Source organism: Sciurus vulgaris, assembly GCF_902686455.1.
Source record: "Sciurus vulgaris genome assembly, chromosome: 17".
NCBI classification, from domain to species: Eukaryota; Metazoa; Chordata; class Mammalia; order Rodentia; family Sciuridae; genus Sciurus; species Sciurus vulgaris.
Genome location: NC_136478.1, coordinates 52,938,209 through 52,953,131, shown reverse-complemented (window position 1 = coordinate 52,953,131; position 14,923 = coordinate 52,938,209). Strand labels below are relative to the sequence as shown.

The 14,923-nt window shown below is 51.7% G+C and overlaps 2 protein-coding genes across 2 annotated transcripts; both read left to right on the top strand.

Moving 5' to 3' along the window:
* Positions 1-37: 37 nt before the first annotated feature.
* On the top strand, positions 38-7,625 carry RPS19 (ribosomal protein S19). Its single transcript, XM_079118459.1, has 6 exons — positions 38-90; positions 570-640; positions 923-1,023; positions 5,998-6,181; positions 6,655-6,709; positions 7,559-7,625. Exons 2-6 carry the CDS (start codon positions 570-572, stop codon positions 7,583-7,585), a joined length of 438 nt encoding a protein of 145 aa, XP_078974585.1. The 5' UTR covers positions 38-90; the 3' UTR covers positions 7,586-7,625.
* Positions 7,626-10,651: 3,026 nt separating this feature from the next.
* Positions 10,652-14,256, top strand: CD79A (CD79a molecule). The gene is made up of 5 exons (XM_079117688.1): positions 10,652-10,905; positions 12,451-12,744; positions 12,978-13,096; positions 13,603-13,671; positions 13,798-14,256. The coding sequence occupies exons 1-5, from the start codon at positions 10,827-10,829 to the stop codon at positions 13,909-13,911; spliced, it is 675 nt and encodes a 224-aa protein (XP_078973814.1). The 5' UTR covers positions 10,652-10,826; the 3' UTR covers positions 13,912-14,256.
* The last annotated feature ends 667 nt before the right edge of the window (positions 14,257-14,923 follow it).

Genomic DNA, 14,923 nt, shown 5'->3' with positions numbered 1-14,923 from the left:
CCGAAGTATCGCGAGACTTGACGCCCGACTTGTGCGCCCGGGAAACCCCGTCGCTCCCTTTCCCCTGGCTGGCAGCGCGGAGGCCGCACGGTAAGCTGGCGCTCCGGTACGGGCTGGGCATGGAACATCAAGGCCGAATTTCCCGGCCCCAGAGTGCGTGCCTCAGGGCCCCCGGGCGCCCGGCGCGGAGCCGCCCCGCCCCCTGAAGCCGCGACCACGTGCGAGCGGCAGGCCCGGACATGCTTGCTCGGCGCGGTCCGGAACCCAGAGGGCCTGGCGGGCAACGGAGGGGTGCGTAAGGCATCCAAAATCCGGGGGCCTGAGGGGTGGCGTTGTGCAGGGACCTCCTAAACTGGGCTAGGCCGAGTTGCTGGGACCCACCGAGACAGGCACCCGTGAGTTCTGTGGGATCCACAGGAGCCAGGGCCCTAATTGAAATGGGCCTTGCGAGTTCATGCGGGTGCTGCGGTTTTTAGATCGCGGAGGGACGGAGGTTGGCTTCCAGGGCCCGGGCCTTGTTAGTCTTCTCCACCAGACCTTGTGTTCATGTGCCCGACTTTCTCTCACAGATGCCTGGAGTTACTGTAAAAGACGTAAACCAGCAAGAGTTCGTCAGAGCTCTGGCAGCCTTCCTTAAAAAGTAAGCGTGGGGACTGAGGCTCAGAGTGGATGAAGTCTGTCGCCTTTGGCACGTCAGGGCGCCAGTCTCCCTGTTCTGGCAGGGTAGATTTGTGTGGGGCCTCCTTGTGAAGACTGCCCTTTCTGTATGAGGCCTGGGTTGGTGGGTTTTGAGTTTCAGCCTGTTCGTGCCTTTCGACCTGTCAGGTTCTCGTTAAACTAAAGTTAGCTTCAGGTGAAGGGGTTATATGGATGAAATTGTGGAGATTTCTCAATTGTGCTTTCTTTTCTGTTTTGGCCCTAGGTCCGGCAAGCTGAAAGTCCCCGAATGGGTGGACACAGTCAAGCTAGCCAAGCATAAAGAGCTTGCACCCTATGATGAGAACTGGTTCTACACACGAGCTGGTGAGGAATGTGGGTGGGCCTTTGGCTGGGGGTGGGAAGCTGGATGACCCCATGCACAAACCCACCCCTTCTTGTTCCCTCCCAAGGTTGCAGTAGGAAAGACTTTTGTGTTGCCACGTGTTATGTGACTTGAGACTTTAATAACTGTGTTTTTGACTGAGCTTCAAGGAAAGTTTGATGGGTATTCATTTTTAATTACAAGTTCATTTTAGAGAAGCAATATCTCTTCTACATTCAGGGAGTCAGATTCATCTCTACCACTTAACCATAACCTTGGGCAAGTTGCTTAAGTTCCCTGTGTTTTCAGTTTCTCATCTTTATGTTGGAGCTAATGATTGTACTGATGCAGGATTACCGTGAGGATTAGATGAATTTAATGCAGTGAAAATTTTAGAAGCATTCCCATTGCACAGTAATTAAAGTCTGCTGTCTTGTTTCTGTTCAGATCCATCATGTTAGCCTGCTGTCTATAGCAAGTCGTTTCTAACTAAGAAGTTGGGGATGTGGGCAACTTCTTGCTCTAAATCTTGACATGACTTCTAAGTGCCTAAAAGAAAATGTCCTGGCCTTCTGGTCACCATCTGCCCTCATGGCAGCCCTCATTTTTCTTTTCTTTATTATTATTATTATTTTTTTTTTTTCCTTTTAGGTCTTTTAAGTCATAATGTAAATACATTTTGCTAACTTCACAGTGCTTGCTCTTGCTGTCTTGACATTTCTAGATTGTGTATACATCACCACTCTTCTATAAACTTTCTGTAAACCCCGGGGTAGGGTCAGTGCTGGGTTGTACCAAGGTGGCAGCTTCTGCACAGGCCTTCTACTGTACCTTGAGCTCTCTGATCTCCCTTTGTGAAGTGTAGGCTCCAACCTAGCCAAAGGTCATCATCAAATAGGAAACAGTTTGGATATTGTCAGATTTTAAGAATGACCCTAAGATCAGTTGGCTTCAGCCTTGGTACAAGTTGATTAGCTCTTGAAACAACATATTGTAGGCTTGTTGTGCACTTGTACATCAAATGTCCATGGGGCCCGCTTTGTTTCAGGCCTTGGACTGGGCACAGGGGACCAACATGACTCATCACAGCCTCTGACCTCTGAGGACTAAAAGATCAACTCTGTGAGGTGGGTAGGATGGGTAGCATATCCACCCACCCACCACAATAGTTTTAGAAAATGGGGGTGGTTGCTGGGTTGGATGGTACATACCTGTAATCCCAGTGATTCAGAGTACTAAGGCAGGACGATGGCAAGTTTGAGGCCAGTCTGAGTAACTTCTTAGCAAGATCCTGTGTCAAAATTTTTAAAAAGGGCTCAGGATGAAGGGCGGTGTTAAAAGCTTTTGGGTCCAATCTCTAGTACCAAAAGAGAGAGGGTGGGGATGGTGATGGGAAGCTGACTCCCTGGGCACATAATAGTGACAAGACCTGAATGACACACATGCCCTTGGTGTTTTGGGGCAATACCTCAAGAGTAGGTCAAGGAAGCTTTGGATTTAGGGTTAGAGAATGTAATAGCTTTTTCCATTAGGTGATGTGCATAGACATTTTGCATAATCTGCATGTGCTAAAAAAACTGAGGTAGAATTGATTGTGTCTGCTTCACATTTGATATCAGGAAGTTAAGTAGCATGTCCAGGGTTGGTCAGCTAGTGATACCAAAATCCATCCATAACACTGCTTGGAGGAGACTCCAGCTCTCCTCCAAGATACCAAAAATTTTTAAGGTGGAAAATAATTAATTGAAAAATGGGATCCAGACCCTGGGTGGTGAATCTCAGGGAACCTGCTGGTCACAAAACAGTTGGAGTCCTTTGCTTAGCATGCCCTTTCCTGGACACCTCACATTGGGTGTTTCCCCCAGTGGAACTGGAGCTCCCAAAGCTCCCTTTTTGGACCTCACTTTCTCAGTGACCTTGTGACATAGGGACTTGGGGTTCTAGTTTGGGGTGCTGCTGTTCCTGTTATTTACACAGCTACAGCAGCAGAAGCTGAGTTACTTTCTGATCCCACTACAAAGGATATTTACTAAGGTCTATTCTGGAATCTAATGTGCTTTCACCCAGTTCAGCTGTTGGCTTATATTCAGTCAACAATAGTCATAGGAGTAACCTGCTTTGCCACAGAGGAAACTAAGGTATAGAGAGGTAAAGTGACTTTTCAAGCAGCTTTGGGAGCATTGGCAAACTAACTCTGTTCAACAGTAGGTTCTAGGCTGTATTTGCCGTTTTCCTCTTTCTGGATGGTGGGATCTAGCCTGTTTTGCCCACTCAGGGATTGAGGCTGGAGTACAGTGGTGCAGCATGCAGGTCTTGGTCTTGAGGTGTGGGAAATAAAGTTTATGGCAGAAGGTGGCCTGGATGCAAGTCGGGACCATAGGATCAAGAAGTCCCAAGGCAGTTAGGAGAAGATAGAAACCTCTAAAGGGAGTCTGTTGCTCAAAGTCAGACTACAGTGGACCTGAGGGGCAGAATGGTATCACCCTAGTTAGGTCTCTTGGCTTATTAATACTCCAAAAGATCTGCTTAGGAGTGGATGAAAATGCACTATGGTGTCTTGGTGGGTGTCTGGAAGTAATTGCTAAATTGTATACTTGAAGACATCTTATTGCTTGTAGGATGAAGGCTGGTCCTTCTGACTCCTATGCAGGGTCAGGGACTAAGTCGTGCTGGTAGTAGAAGAAATGAAGCCTGGGAGGCATCACAGAAAAATCCAAGGGGTAAATCAATATCAGGAAGTGGATTTTCCTTAGTTTGGCAGAGAAGGGTCAGGGCAGAACCTCCCACTTTTGACTCAGTGGGTCAGGAAGCAACCACCAGTCTGTGCTTATTAGCACAAGCTGTGGTGACTCAGAAAGCCTTAGATTGCCTGTCCAAGTGCAGAGTGGCTATTGTCCCTCAGTCCAGCAGGAACACAACTATTCCCCCTTGCCTATTGACTTTTCTAAGAGTGGGTTGACATCCAAGGGTGCAGAAGGCCTGTGGGGTTCTCCTTAGTCTATTTGTGACAGGGCCTAACTCACTGACCCACATAAATTCCATCTAGGATGGCCTGGATTTTTTTATTTAAAGCGCCACCTAAAGTGTGGCAAGGGGGCCCAGGTCTCAAGGGGGTGGAAATGAGGCCAGTGCTTTCCAGAACTTGGTATTGTACCTTAGAACTCCAGTAAAGTAAGTCCTTTCCTCTCTCTTCTTGTGGATCAGAAAAATAATGGCGTAGGAGGGCCTTGTACCATCTGACAAAGGTGGTTCTCCATTGTAAGCCCCCATTGAAGAAACTAGTATGCTTCATTAGAACTTATTTCCTACTAGTCACTATATGTAGGGGTTGAATTTAATGGTCTCCTTTGGTGCCAGTGTACTTTCCTCCTGAAGGCTAAATATATGTACTTAGTGACACTGCTAATAAGCAGCCCCACTGAGATTCACACCTGCCTGTTAGCTCAGTGTTGGCCATCTGTTTTGCATATTGAGCCCAGGCTGAGACCCCTGAGCTCTAGGCACTGGTCCTGGCTTGGCAAGATGAAGGTTGCCTGTACCACTTCTGATACATAGCCTCTTACCTTTCCTGAGGTTATCCTGCTTTCCCCATCCCTAGCAGAACAGGTCTCCTGAGCAGGGCATAGCCAGGTAAAAGCCCAGGGACAGAAGGGTTGTTGGGCACTCAAGGTGGTCTTCAGGAGTAGCATTTTCTAAAGACTGGGGGTGAAATGGTTTATGCCAAGATAGTCTTTTGATCCTGGCAGAGGGGCAGAACTATAGTATAAAGTTCAAGGGTAGAGGTAGGACCTATAGTAAAGTGGGAGTGGATAAAACTAAAATAAAGCAGTGAGAATGTGTTTGGGCTGAGCTTTTGGTCCCCAGCAGAGCCTGGATGTGTCTGGAGATGATCTTAGGGCAAGAGGAGACTATGAACTAATTGTGTGCAAGAACTGTTCTGGAGCTGGGTGTGGTGGTACACACCTGATGTTCCCAGCTACCTGGGAGGATGAGGCAGGAGGATCACAAGCTGGAGGCCAGCCTGGGAAACATACCAAGTCCCTGTCTCATAAAAAAACAAAAAAAGGGCTAGGGATGTAGCCCAGTGGTGGAGAACTTGCTTAGCATGCCCAAGACCCTGGGTTCAGTTCCTGGTACTTTAAAAAAAAAAAAAAATAGAAAAAAAAAACGGGCTGTAGGGAACAAGCAACCCATCTCACTTGATTTGTTGTACACAGAGAGCACTGCCCAGCCCCCAGCTCTGAGTCTGTAGTTTTTGAAACAAATCACTGATTGACACTATTGATCTTCAGAACCAGAAGAGAACTCACTTGGGCAGATTCTGGCCCTTGTGTTCCCCAGCCAGTACAGCCATGTGATGGCTGGAGGACTGTCGCTCCTTGTCCTGGTGAGGTTTGGTGGTTTGCCTAAGGCTGTATCAGTCCAGCTCCTGAGGCCATCTTGATGCATGAGTGAATGTGTGCAGGGCATTTGGCACAGGGTCTGGCAGACCTGTGCTTTTCTGTTCCATAGCAGTTCTGGGTGTTGCTGGAGCTTGCCTTTTGGGCAAGGAGGCTGACCCAGGCGGGGAAGCTTGATCAAGCCAGTCCAGGGATAAGAGCCCTGTGTCATGGAGGGGGCGATGTACATTCCAAGTTGGAAGCATCCACTGCATAGGGTGTCTGCTCTGCTCTTGTTGTTACCCAAGCTCTCTTGGGCATATAGATGGTCAGTTTCTTAAATATTTACTCGGCTCCATCGTTACCATGCCTCAGATTTCTGCCCAGAACATGCAGTAACCGTGGGAGAACTTCTGGCAAGGGGGGGTGTCAAATAATGGGTCGTGTGTGTTTTCCACTTCCCTCCATATAAAATGGTGAGGTTTTAGCTGCCTCACTGAATTGTTGTGTGTGTGACCTTGAACACCCACTTACCTCAGCTGTGGAACGATCTTTTGTCTAAGAAGTGTTCTCAAGTTCCTATCACTCCACCTGCAGCTTCCACAGCACGACATCTGTACCTCCGGGGTGGCGCTGGGGTTGGCTCCATGACCAAGATCTATGGGGGACGTCAGAGAAATGGTGTCATGCCCAGCCACTTCAGCAGAGGCTCCAAGAGTGTGGCCCGCCGTGTCCTCCAAGCCCTGGAGGGACTGAAAATGGTGGAAAAGGATCAAGATGGGTAAGCAATAAGGGAACCTGGGGACCAGGGTATCACTACTCATAGATCACATACGCTGGGGCCGTCAGGAGCCTCCCACCTGTCTCCTGTCGGGCCAGGCAGGGCATTCAGCAGAAAAGCAAACAGTGAGGGGCCTCACCCTGACCTCTCTGGCTGACTTCCTCGGGCTCCAGGAAGGTAATTTAGCGACTGTCCGCTTTCATTAGCCTGCTCGTTAACTTTTCCCAATTGATTTTTCGAGGCTTTTGATCTAATGCTTGCACAAACGACACCCAGTCAGCTCCCAGGAGGGCTCATGCTCCTTCCACCAGCTCGTTGGAATGCAACTTGCTGGGGCCTCCAGGGGACTTGACTGGAGCTGGCATGTGATCCCACAGCCAGGTTCCTTCTCGGGAACCCTGGTTTGTGACCAAGAGGGAGGGGGCTGAGAGCCTGTACTCATCAGGGAGCAACTGAGATTCTTTTCTCCTCAGGGGCCGCAAGCTGACACCTCAGGGACAGAGAGATCTGGACAGAATCGCTGGACAGGTGAGATGTGCCCAGATTTAGGGCCAGGTCCCTCAGTCACTCCCTGGCATTTCCAGAGTTCCTTGTCATGTAGATGTGACTTGTTTCCTCCCCTGGAGGACACAGCTTAGGAGAGGGCGCGTCAGGGGCAGGAACAGAAACATTTCTTTTTATGCTGAAGTTGATTGGAAATTTGGGTGTTAGAATAGAGTGAGCCCAGGCCAGGGTGATGGTGGGCCTCTGTGGGACATATCTGGCCCCACACACTAGTGGTTCCATTTCCCCATATCAGCCTGCCGAGGGATTCTTCTGCAGTGTTGCCGCCTCATATTTTGTGCTTACTGGGCAGCAGGCTAGGTCAGGCCCCAGAACCCAGGTCTCCATCTGGATCCTGGCTGGCTGACACTTAGCCAGTCACTTCATTCACCACGCCTGTGGAGTGACCCACTCACCAGCCTCTGGTGGGTATGAGGACTCCATAGGCTGCAATACAGCAGGAGCCCCAGTACCTGAGGAGGCCTGGCGTGGGCTCTTTGTAGGTTTTCTATTTCATGGACTAGGCCTCCTAGAAGTCTTGAGATACGTAGTCATTTGGTGAAGTGTCACAAAGAATGGAAGGTGTCGGCCCTGTGGGAGTTGGTAGACAAGAGCCCGGCACAAACATCAACGCTGATGGTTAGATTTCAGGGGGCAGTGGGCAAAAGTTGGGCTCATCCATTTGCTTGAGCCCCAGTTTGTATGTCTATAAAATGGGGAGATGCCCACAGTTATGAGGATTAGATGGGTACACTTGATGTCTAGGGTTTGGGCCATTAGAGTGTCCCAGCAGAGACCCCACCACTGAGCTGAATTCTTCATCTTTTCCCACAGGTGGCAGCTGCCAACAAGAAGCATTAGAACAAAAGGATGCTGGGTTAATAAATCGCCTCATTCGTAATTCTGGTCTGGGTCTCATGCTGACTGAAAGGGGTCCCTGGATGGTTATGATGACCAGCAGCTGGCAGTGTACCAGACCAGCTTTCCCACTTCAAACAGCTCTCCCATCACAGGACATTTTCCAGCAGTGGGTCAGGGGACTCTGTGTCTCCCCCACATCCTGTCTTTGCAGTTCTCTGAAAGCAAGAAACAAGGGTGACTGGTTAAGTGGTGGCAAATCTGATGCCCAGGTTGCAGAGGTGGCATCTGCTATCCTGGGGCTAGGGTCTTCCCTGGGAGTAAGTGAAGAGAGATCTGCAGAACTGGTGCCATTCTGCCTCCCCATAGGCTCCTGCAGTTTTGGGGGTTCCCAGGTGTGCACTGCTACCCACGACTCAAAAGTAATTTGCCAGGCTTCTGTAGGCTCCACCTGTTTATAGGACCACATGGGGAAGGTGGGCCTACTTACTTTCTGCATTGGGGGGTGGCCTGGGACCCATCCCTCCAGCAAATCCAACCTGCCACTTAAACTACTAGGACTTTGCACAGGGCTGGACCCATGGAGCTCTGGTGGGGAGATCCTGCTTCTGATGCTTGGGTGCAGCCACCTCAGTAGCCTCCCCAGTTCTACATGACAAACGGTGTGGATCCTGTTACTTAGGTCCCTGATGAGGCAGTTAGATCTGCATGGTGCCCAACCCCTGAAAGACTTAACCAGTGTTACCAGACCCCCTCCCAGATTGAACCACTTTAAAGCAAAACCTGAACTCAGTACTTGGGTTTAAGCTATCTTGAGCTTTGCTCAGGGCAGCACGCCAGTGGATAATGAGTTGGCCTTGCATTTTAGACAACCTACAGCTCCTGCACCCAGTGGGGAGTGAAGCTGCCACTCGTCCCAGCTTGGAGGTTGTCAGTGGTGGATAAATGCCAAGTATGTGCCACGTACTTCACAAATATTTTGTACACCCAGTCAAGTGCCAAGCAGCACTTAGGTGTTGAGAGGCAGGAAGAGTCAGTCTTATGGCTACCTGTCTTGGAAGAAAAAGCTGAGAAAATGAGGCCCAAAAGGTTATACTTGGCATGACTCAGACCGGTCAGCACCCAGTTCTGGAATCTTGTCTCTTGTCCGTTGAGAATGAAAACACTTTACAGAGCTGATACAAGGACCCAATGCCAAGTGTCTGGTCGGCTGGTGGTGGGGCCCTAGTGAGCTTGAAATCCTGCAGCTTTGCCTCTCCAACCACTAGGGGGCAGTCAATGGCCTGGAAACCAGCAGAAAGACTAAAGTTGAATTCCAGGCACGGGCTGACCACTGCTCTTCAGTGATAGCAGGGGCCCAACAACATCTGGGTCTCAAGTGAAGGGGGAAGGTCTCCAAAGGAGAATTAGCCTTGTCCTGGCTAATTAGCCCTGTCCTGGGAGCTGTTCTAAGTGTACTTCATAATATTCATGCAGTTTTACAAAGGGGAATTGAACCCACATTACAGAAGACACTGAGGCTCAGGTGACCAGTGAGTTGGCAGAACTGAGATGCAGATCCCAGAATCCTGGACTCTTGAAGCCTGTGCTTCTGTGGGTGACTTGCATTTTTTATTAATTATTAAATACAGCATGCAAAAGAGTATCCATAACAATAAAACAGCCACCCATAAACCTACCACCAGCTTAAGAGAGAACACAAGGTGCCCTGATGGTATAGTTCAGTGATACAGCACATACTATGTGTGCGCAAGGCCCTGGGTTCAATCCCTAGCACCACAGAACAACAAAAAAAATGGCCAGTCCCTCTGTGTGCCCTTCCCCAACCTTGTCCTTGCTTCCCTGAGAAGTAACCCTCCTCAGAACTGGGCATTTGTCATCTATCCAAGCCGCCATTACAGGCATGTGTCCCAAAGCAGCACACAGTGTTTTGCCTTTGAAAACAAGTCAACGGCATCATGCTGCACTTCTCATCCTCACACTGTTTGAGTGGAGCCTTATCGACGCTTCCCCTGTTCTGTGGTATTTGGTTGGTCGACTGTCACAACCCATGAATTCGTTCTCCTGTAAATGGCCTTTTGGATTGCTTCTATATTTTTGCTAATAAAAATCTCCCTGCAGTGTTTTTTGCTTTGTTTTGTTTTGTTTTTCCCAGCGCTGGGGATTGAACGTAGGGTACTCTACCCCAGCTCCCTGCCTCTTTGTTTTGATTTACAAAGTTGCCCAGGCTGGCCTCCATCTTGTGATCTGCCTACCTCAGCTTCCGAAGTTGCTGGGATTACAGGCAAGCGCCACTGTGTGGTGTGTACATGGGTCCCCTGATTGCTCACAGGTATCCATCAGCTCCACCCTCCCTACTCAAACTTATTTCCCTGGCCAAGAATGAGAGGCTTAAAGAAACCAGGAACAAAAGGGTGACTTTGAATCCCTGCACCATCACTCCTAGACTTATAACACCTGGAAAGTGACAACCCCGCTTCTTTGGGCCTCAGTTTCCTCTCCTGTAAAGTGGCGAATGGCCTATGTTGTCCCATGTGGGAAGACCCATGTAACAGAACTCCAGTAAAGAGCTTATCATGGTTCTAACTCCTGGGTGCTGGGCACACCATCCCATATCACAATGTCAAGGAGAGCCTCTGCTCCTCATCTGTGGATTTACAGATGCCAAGGCCATGGCTGAAGATGTAACTCAGTGGTAGAGCTCTTGCCTAGAATGCCTGAGGCCCTGGGTTTGATGGCCAGTACTGGAAAAAAGAAAGAAAAAAAAAAAAAAAAAAAAAATCCAAAACTCAGAGGAGGGAAAATCTTTGTTCACAACCCCAATAAGTAAGGAAACAGGCTCAGCGGGGAGCAAGTTCTAGGAGCAGGACAGAAGCCGAGTTCTGAACCACACAGACTGCCAGCAGCAGGCACCCTGAACTGTGGCTCCCTCAAGCTTCTGTCCCAAGACTTATCAGTGCTGAGCCAGGCCTGAACCAGCCTCTGCCCCCACCCCAGCAGCAGCGCCTCGGGGGAATTGTGGCCACTGCAGGTGCAGGGAGCGGCTTCTCCCCACTCGGTCTGCAGCTACCAGCCTGAAGCAAACGGGCAGGGGCTGCCCCCAGGACGACAGACAAAGGGCCCCGCAGTGAAGACCAGTGGAGCCCATCTCCGGCAGGGCAGGGCAGGAAGTGGGGCGGGGTTGGGGTGGAATCTGGTACCCCAGGACTGCTGCAGCCCAGACTCGCCTGCCAGCTGGGAGAAGATGCCTAGAGGTCCAGGAGACCTTCCAGCTCTGCCTGCCACCATCTTCCTCCTCTTCTTGCTCTCTACAGCCTGCCTGGGTATGTGGCCAAAGAGCAGGTGGTGTGTGAAGGGGTGGAGGAGGCGAGCAGGCCGGAGGACAGGCACAGGTAGTGGGGGCAGGGAGAGGTCAGATGGACGGGGAGCTAGGGACGGCCCTGCAGAAATCGCAGCTGTTGATTTGACCAATCCAAACTGCGCCCAGATAAAGCTGGAGGAGGCTCAGGGAAGCGGACTGGGTCTCCACAGTCCCATGGAGGGAGGGAGGGAGGGAGGGAGGGAGGGAGGACCTAGAGGGCCACCCTCCCCACCCTGTTCCCACAAGTCAAAATAAGGAACTAAAGTGGCTCTTGATTGAACACCACAGCTATGGGCAGGACTGGGATTTGGGGGTGGCACTAAGAGCCAAAGGGGAGCAAAAGCTTTCTCCTCTGTCCTAAATTTAAGTTGCCCTCTATGTAAGCTGCCCTTTCTCAGTGCCCGAGCAGGGGCGGGGGGGGGGGGGGGGGGTGTTCACCTCTCCTCCCCTCCCCCACCCAAGGCCAGCTGGCAAGGGCTGTGAGCACATTGACTGAGGAGTTCAGAGAGAAAGGTCACTCACTCCAGTGACCCTAGTAACAGGACTAGAGCTCACATCTGTCTGAGTCTTCAGCCCGTGACCATGAGGTTGCTCAGCCTCTTTCCCCACCTCCTCTGCCTTCCGCACTTCCTCACCTCCTTCCTCCTCTTACCTCCCAAAGACAGGGAGCTGACCATGTGGATTGAACTGGGAAGCCTGAGAGCTGGGGCGTCCCAGAGGAGGCCAGAGGAGACACCACAGCCACTGGGCCACCCCTGCCTCCTTCTGAGACATCTTTTTTTTTTTTTTTTAAATTTACTTATTTTGATTCATTGGACACAAATGGGGTACAACTGTTGTTTCTCTGGTTGTACATGAAGTAGGGTCGCACCATTTGTGTAATCTGAGACACCTTTGTCTCCACCCTAGGATGCCCCACTCCCAATTCCAGGTGCAGGGGAAGGAATAAACCCACCAGGACCCCTAGGTTGATGCATTCAAGTTACAGAGAACTGGGAACTGATCCAGGTTCACAAGTAGGCCCCAAGACTGTTTGCTGGGTCCCAAGCAGGGGCAGGCCCAAGGAGCTGGGAGTCTGAACCCCCACAGCCACTCTGAACAGCCCCAGTGATGCTGGGCAATCCCCTGCCCTCCTTGGTCCTCAGCCGCCCCCCCCCCCAACCCCCCGCAACACACATACAGTGGAAGCCAGAACTAAGGGTTTTGCAATGGGGTTACCCTGGGTGAACTGGGTGCAGGGCTGGCCTGAGGCTGGGGGTGGGAACATGCACGGGGAAGGCTTTCGCTGCGCTGCGGGTGCTGCCTGAACTGACTTTGGGAGGAGTTGTCTGGGCAGGGACATTTCATACTAGGAAATCAAACATCCAAAAGTCAGAATTTGCAGAGGCCAAAGCACAAAGTGGGTGTGCAGGAGAGGCAGGGGACACACCCAGGAGTGCTGGAGCTTCCCAGGGGCCTGCATCCCCACCCGCAGACCCTGACCCTGACTCAACCTACCTCTCGGCAGGCCCTGGGTGCCAGGCCCTGTGGGTGCATGGGGGCCCACCGTCAGTGACAGTGAGCACGGGGGATGAGGCCCGCCTCCAATGCCAGCACAATGGCAGCAGGCCCAACGTCACCTGGTGGCTCATCATCCAGGGCAACCACTCATGGCCGCCCATGTTCCTGGGTTCAGGCCACAGCCCCAAGGGTGAGTGGACCATCCCAAAGGTGAACAAGAGCCACGGGGGCATGTACCAGTGCCGAGTGGAAGAAAATGGAAAATTAAGGTACTCCTGCGGTACCTACCTGCGGGTTCGAGGTGAGTAGCCCCGCTCTGATCCCAGTACCGCCCCCCCAACTCTCCTCATCTGTGAAGTGGGGATAGAGCCAGGGCCTTTGTCATGGGCTTGGAACTGGATAGACACAGTGACTGATGTTTTCACCTACAGGTCTGCGGGCTCAGGGGTTCTGGGCCTGGCGGGGGGAGGGAGAGGGCCAAGAGCTGGGGGTGCAGGAGGTGCCAGCCTTCTGAGCAGCAACCCCTCCTCACAGAGCTGCCCCCCAGACCCTTCCTGGACATGGGAGAGGGCACCAAGAACCGCATTATCACAGCCGAGGGCATCATCCTGCTGTTCTGTGCTGTGGTGCCAGGGACACTGCTGTTGTTCAGGGTAAGACCCCCAGGTTCCACCCCCCAGAACTTGGAAGACTGAGAGCATGCACCTGTCTGGGGAGATGGGGGTTAAAAGAACTAACACGAGAGGATTTTAAGTGGTGTGGGCCAGAGGGCTGTTCTCATTGTTCCCCTTTCACTGTGTCCCCAACTGTCCCTCCTCAGGGAGGTGCTCACTCACTCAGAGTGTCTCACCCTCCTGCCTGCACCCAGAAGCCCAGTCCCCTGCAGATGTAGCCAACAGCAAGGTGTACAGGACCTGTGTCCTCAAGCCGTCCTTGCTCCTCAGGCTACTATTATTATTATTGTAGTCAATCCTGGAGAATAATAAGGCAGTGGAGACAGTCAAAAGGAACCCAGGAGACCTGTCACATAGCTCATACATGGCCGTGGGCATGTCCCTTACCCTTTCTGGGAAAATATCACTGGCATCCAGGAGGGTCTGAAAAATTCTTCACCATCTCCTCCTACTCACGCCTCCTCCCACCCCCTCAAACCCCCCAGAAGCGCTGGCAGAATGAGAGGTTTGGGGTGGACACCCAGGATGACTATGAAGATGAAAATCTTTATGAGGTGAGTGGAAGGTGTGGGTAGGGCAGGAGCATGTATTTTGGGGGTCCCCCCTCCCTGGGGTAGAGTGAAGGCAGGGACCCCAGGTGTCAGGGTACTGATGCCCCGTACCCCATGGTGTCCCTCCAGGGCCTGAACATCGATGACTGCTCCATGTATGAGGACATCTCCAGGGGCCTCCAGGGCACCTACCAGGACGTGGGCAGTCTCCACATTGGAGATGTCCAGCTGGAGAAGCCGTGACTCCTTCCCCAGCATAGGCACCCTGACCTGTCTGCTATGTGCACCCAACTCCAGCTTCTCTCCTGGAACATTCTCTCCTCTTTCCTGGGAGCTTCCTGAGTCATCTTCCCCCTTGGAGTGTCCCACTCTTCCCTGGAGACTGCCTCCCCCCCCCAACTAACCCAGCCCTCCCTTGTTGCCTTTCCCAGGCTTCCTCCCCAGTGGGTAATGAGCCCTTAATCGCTGCCTCTAGGGGAGCTGATTACAACAGCCTCGTTAGTGTCACCCCCTCCTCCTGGATCTGTCATGGCCACTTAGTGATAATAAATCCTTCCCAACTGCAGATCTTGGCAGGAGTCATGGATCTCATGAGGATGCACCCCCTCCTTCCTTGGGACCCAGGAGTTCAGGCCTAAGCCTTCTTCTCCAGACCTAGGATTCTGGGCCCAAGTCATGCTCCACCCACTCCCTACACCTGGGACCAGGTAGTCAGACTTGGTCACCCCCACCCACCCACCCAAAAAACAGGAAGTCTCCTGGCAAATCCCCCACCCCAATAGAAGGACCGGTTTGGCCCCTTCTAGTGCCTCAGCCCTCTCCATGTCCCCAAGCAAGGAGGGTAAGTGGAAGGGGTGTCATGGCTACCAAATTTTTTATTGCCTTTTTAAACTCTGGAAAGAGTGGACTATCCTGTAAGGTTTGTTCTGAATTCCTCTATGGGGAGACAGGGGAGGAAACCCAGGGGAAAGTGACAGGCTGTGACACCCAGTCACTCAAGTAGGGAGAAGAGAGTGGCAGAGGTACAAAGAGGCAATCAAGGAGAGCCAGCAAGGGAAGAAGGGATGATTTGGACACTGGGAATCCAAGAGACAGGCATAAGGAGGCGGAAAGAGAGGCAGCAAGAAAGAGACAGAGGAAAGACAAGTCCACGGACACCTGGACACGGAGAGGCTGACCGAAGAGACTGTCAGGGAAAGCCGGAGCCTGAGGGGCGGATGCAGAAAGATGAGAGAGGGGAGAAGGGCTACAAGGG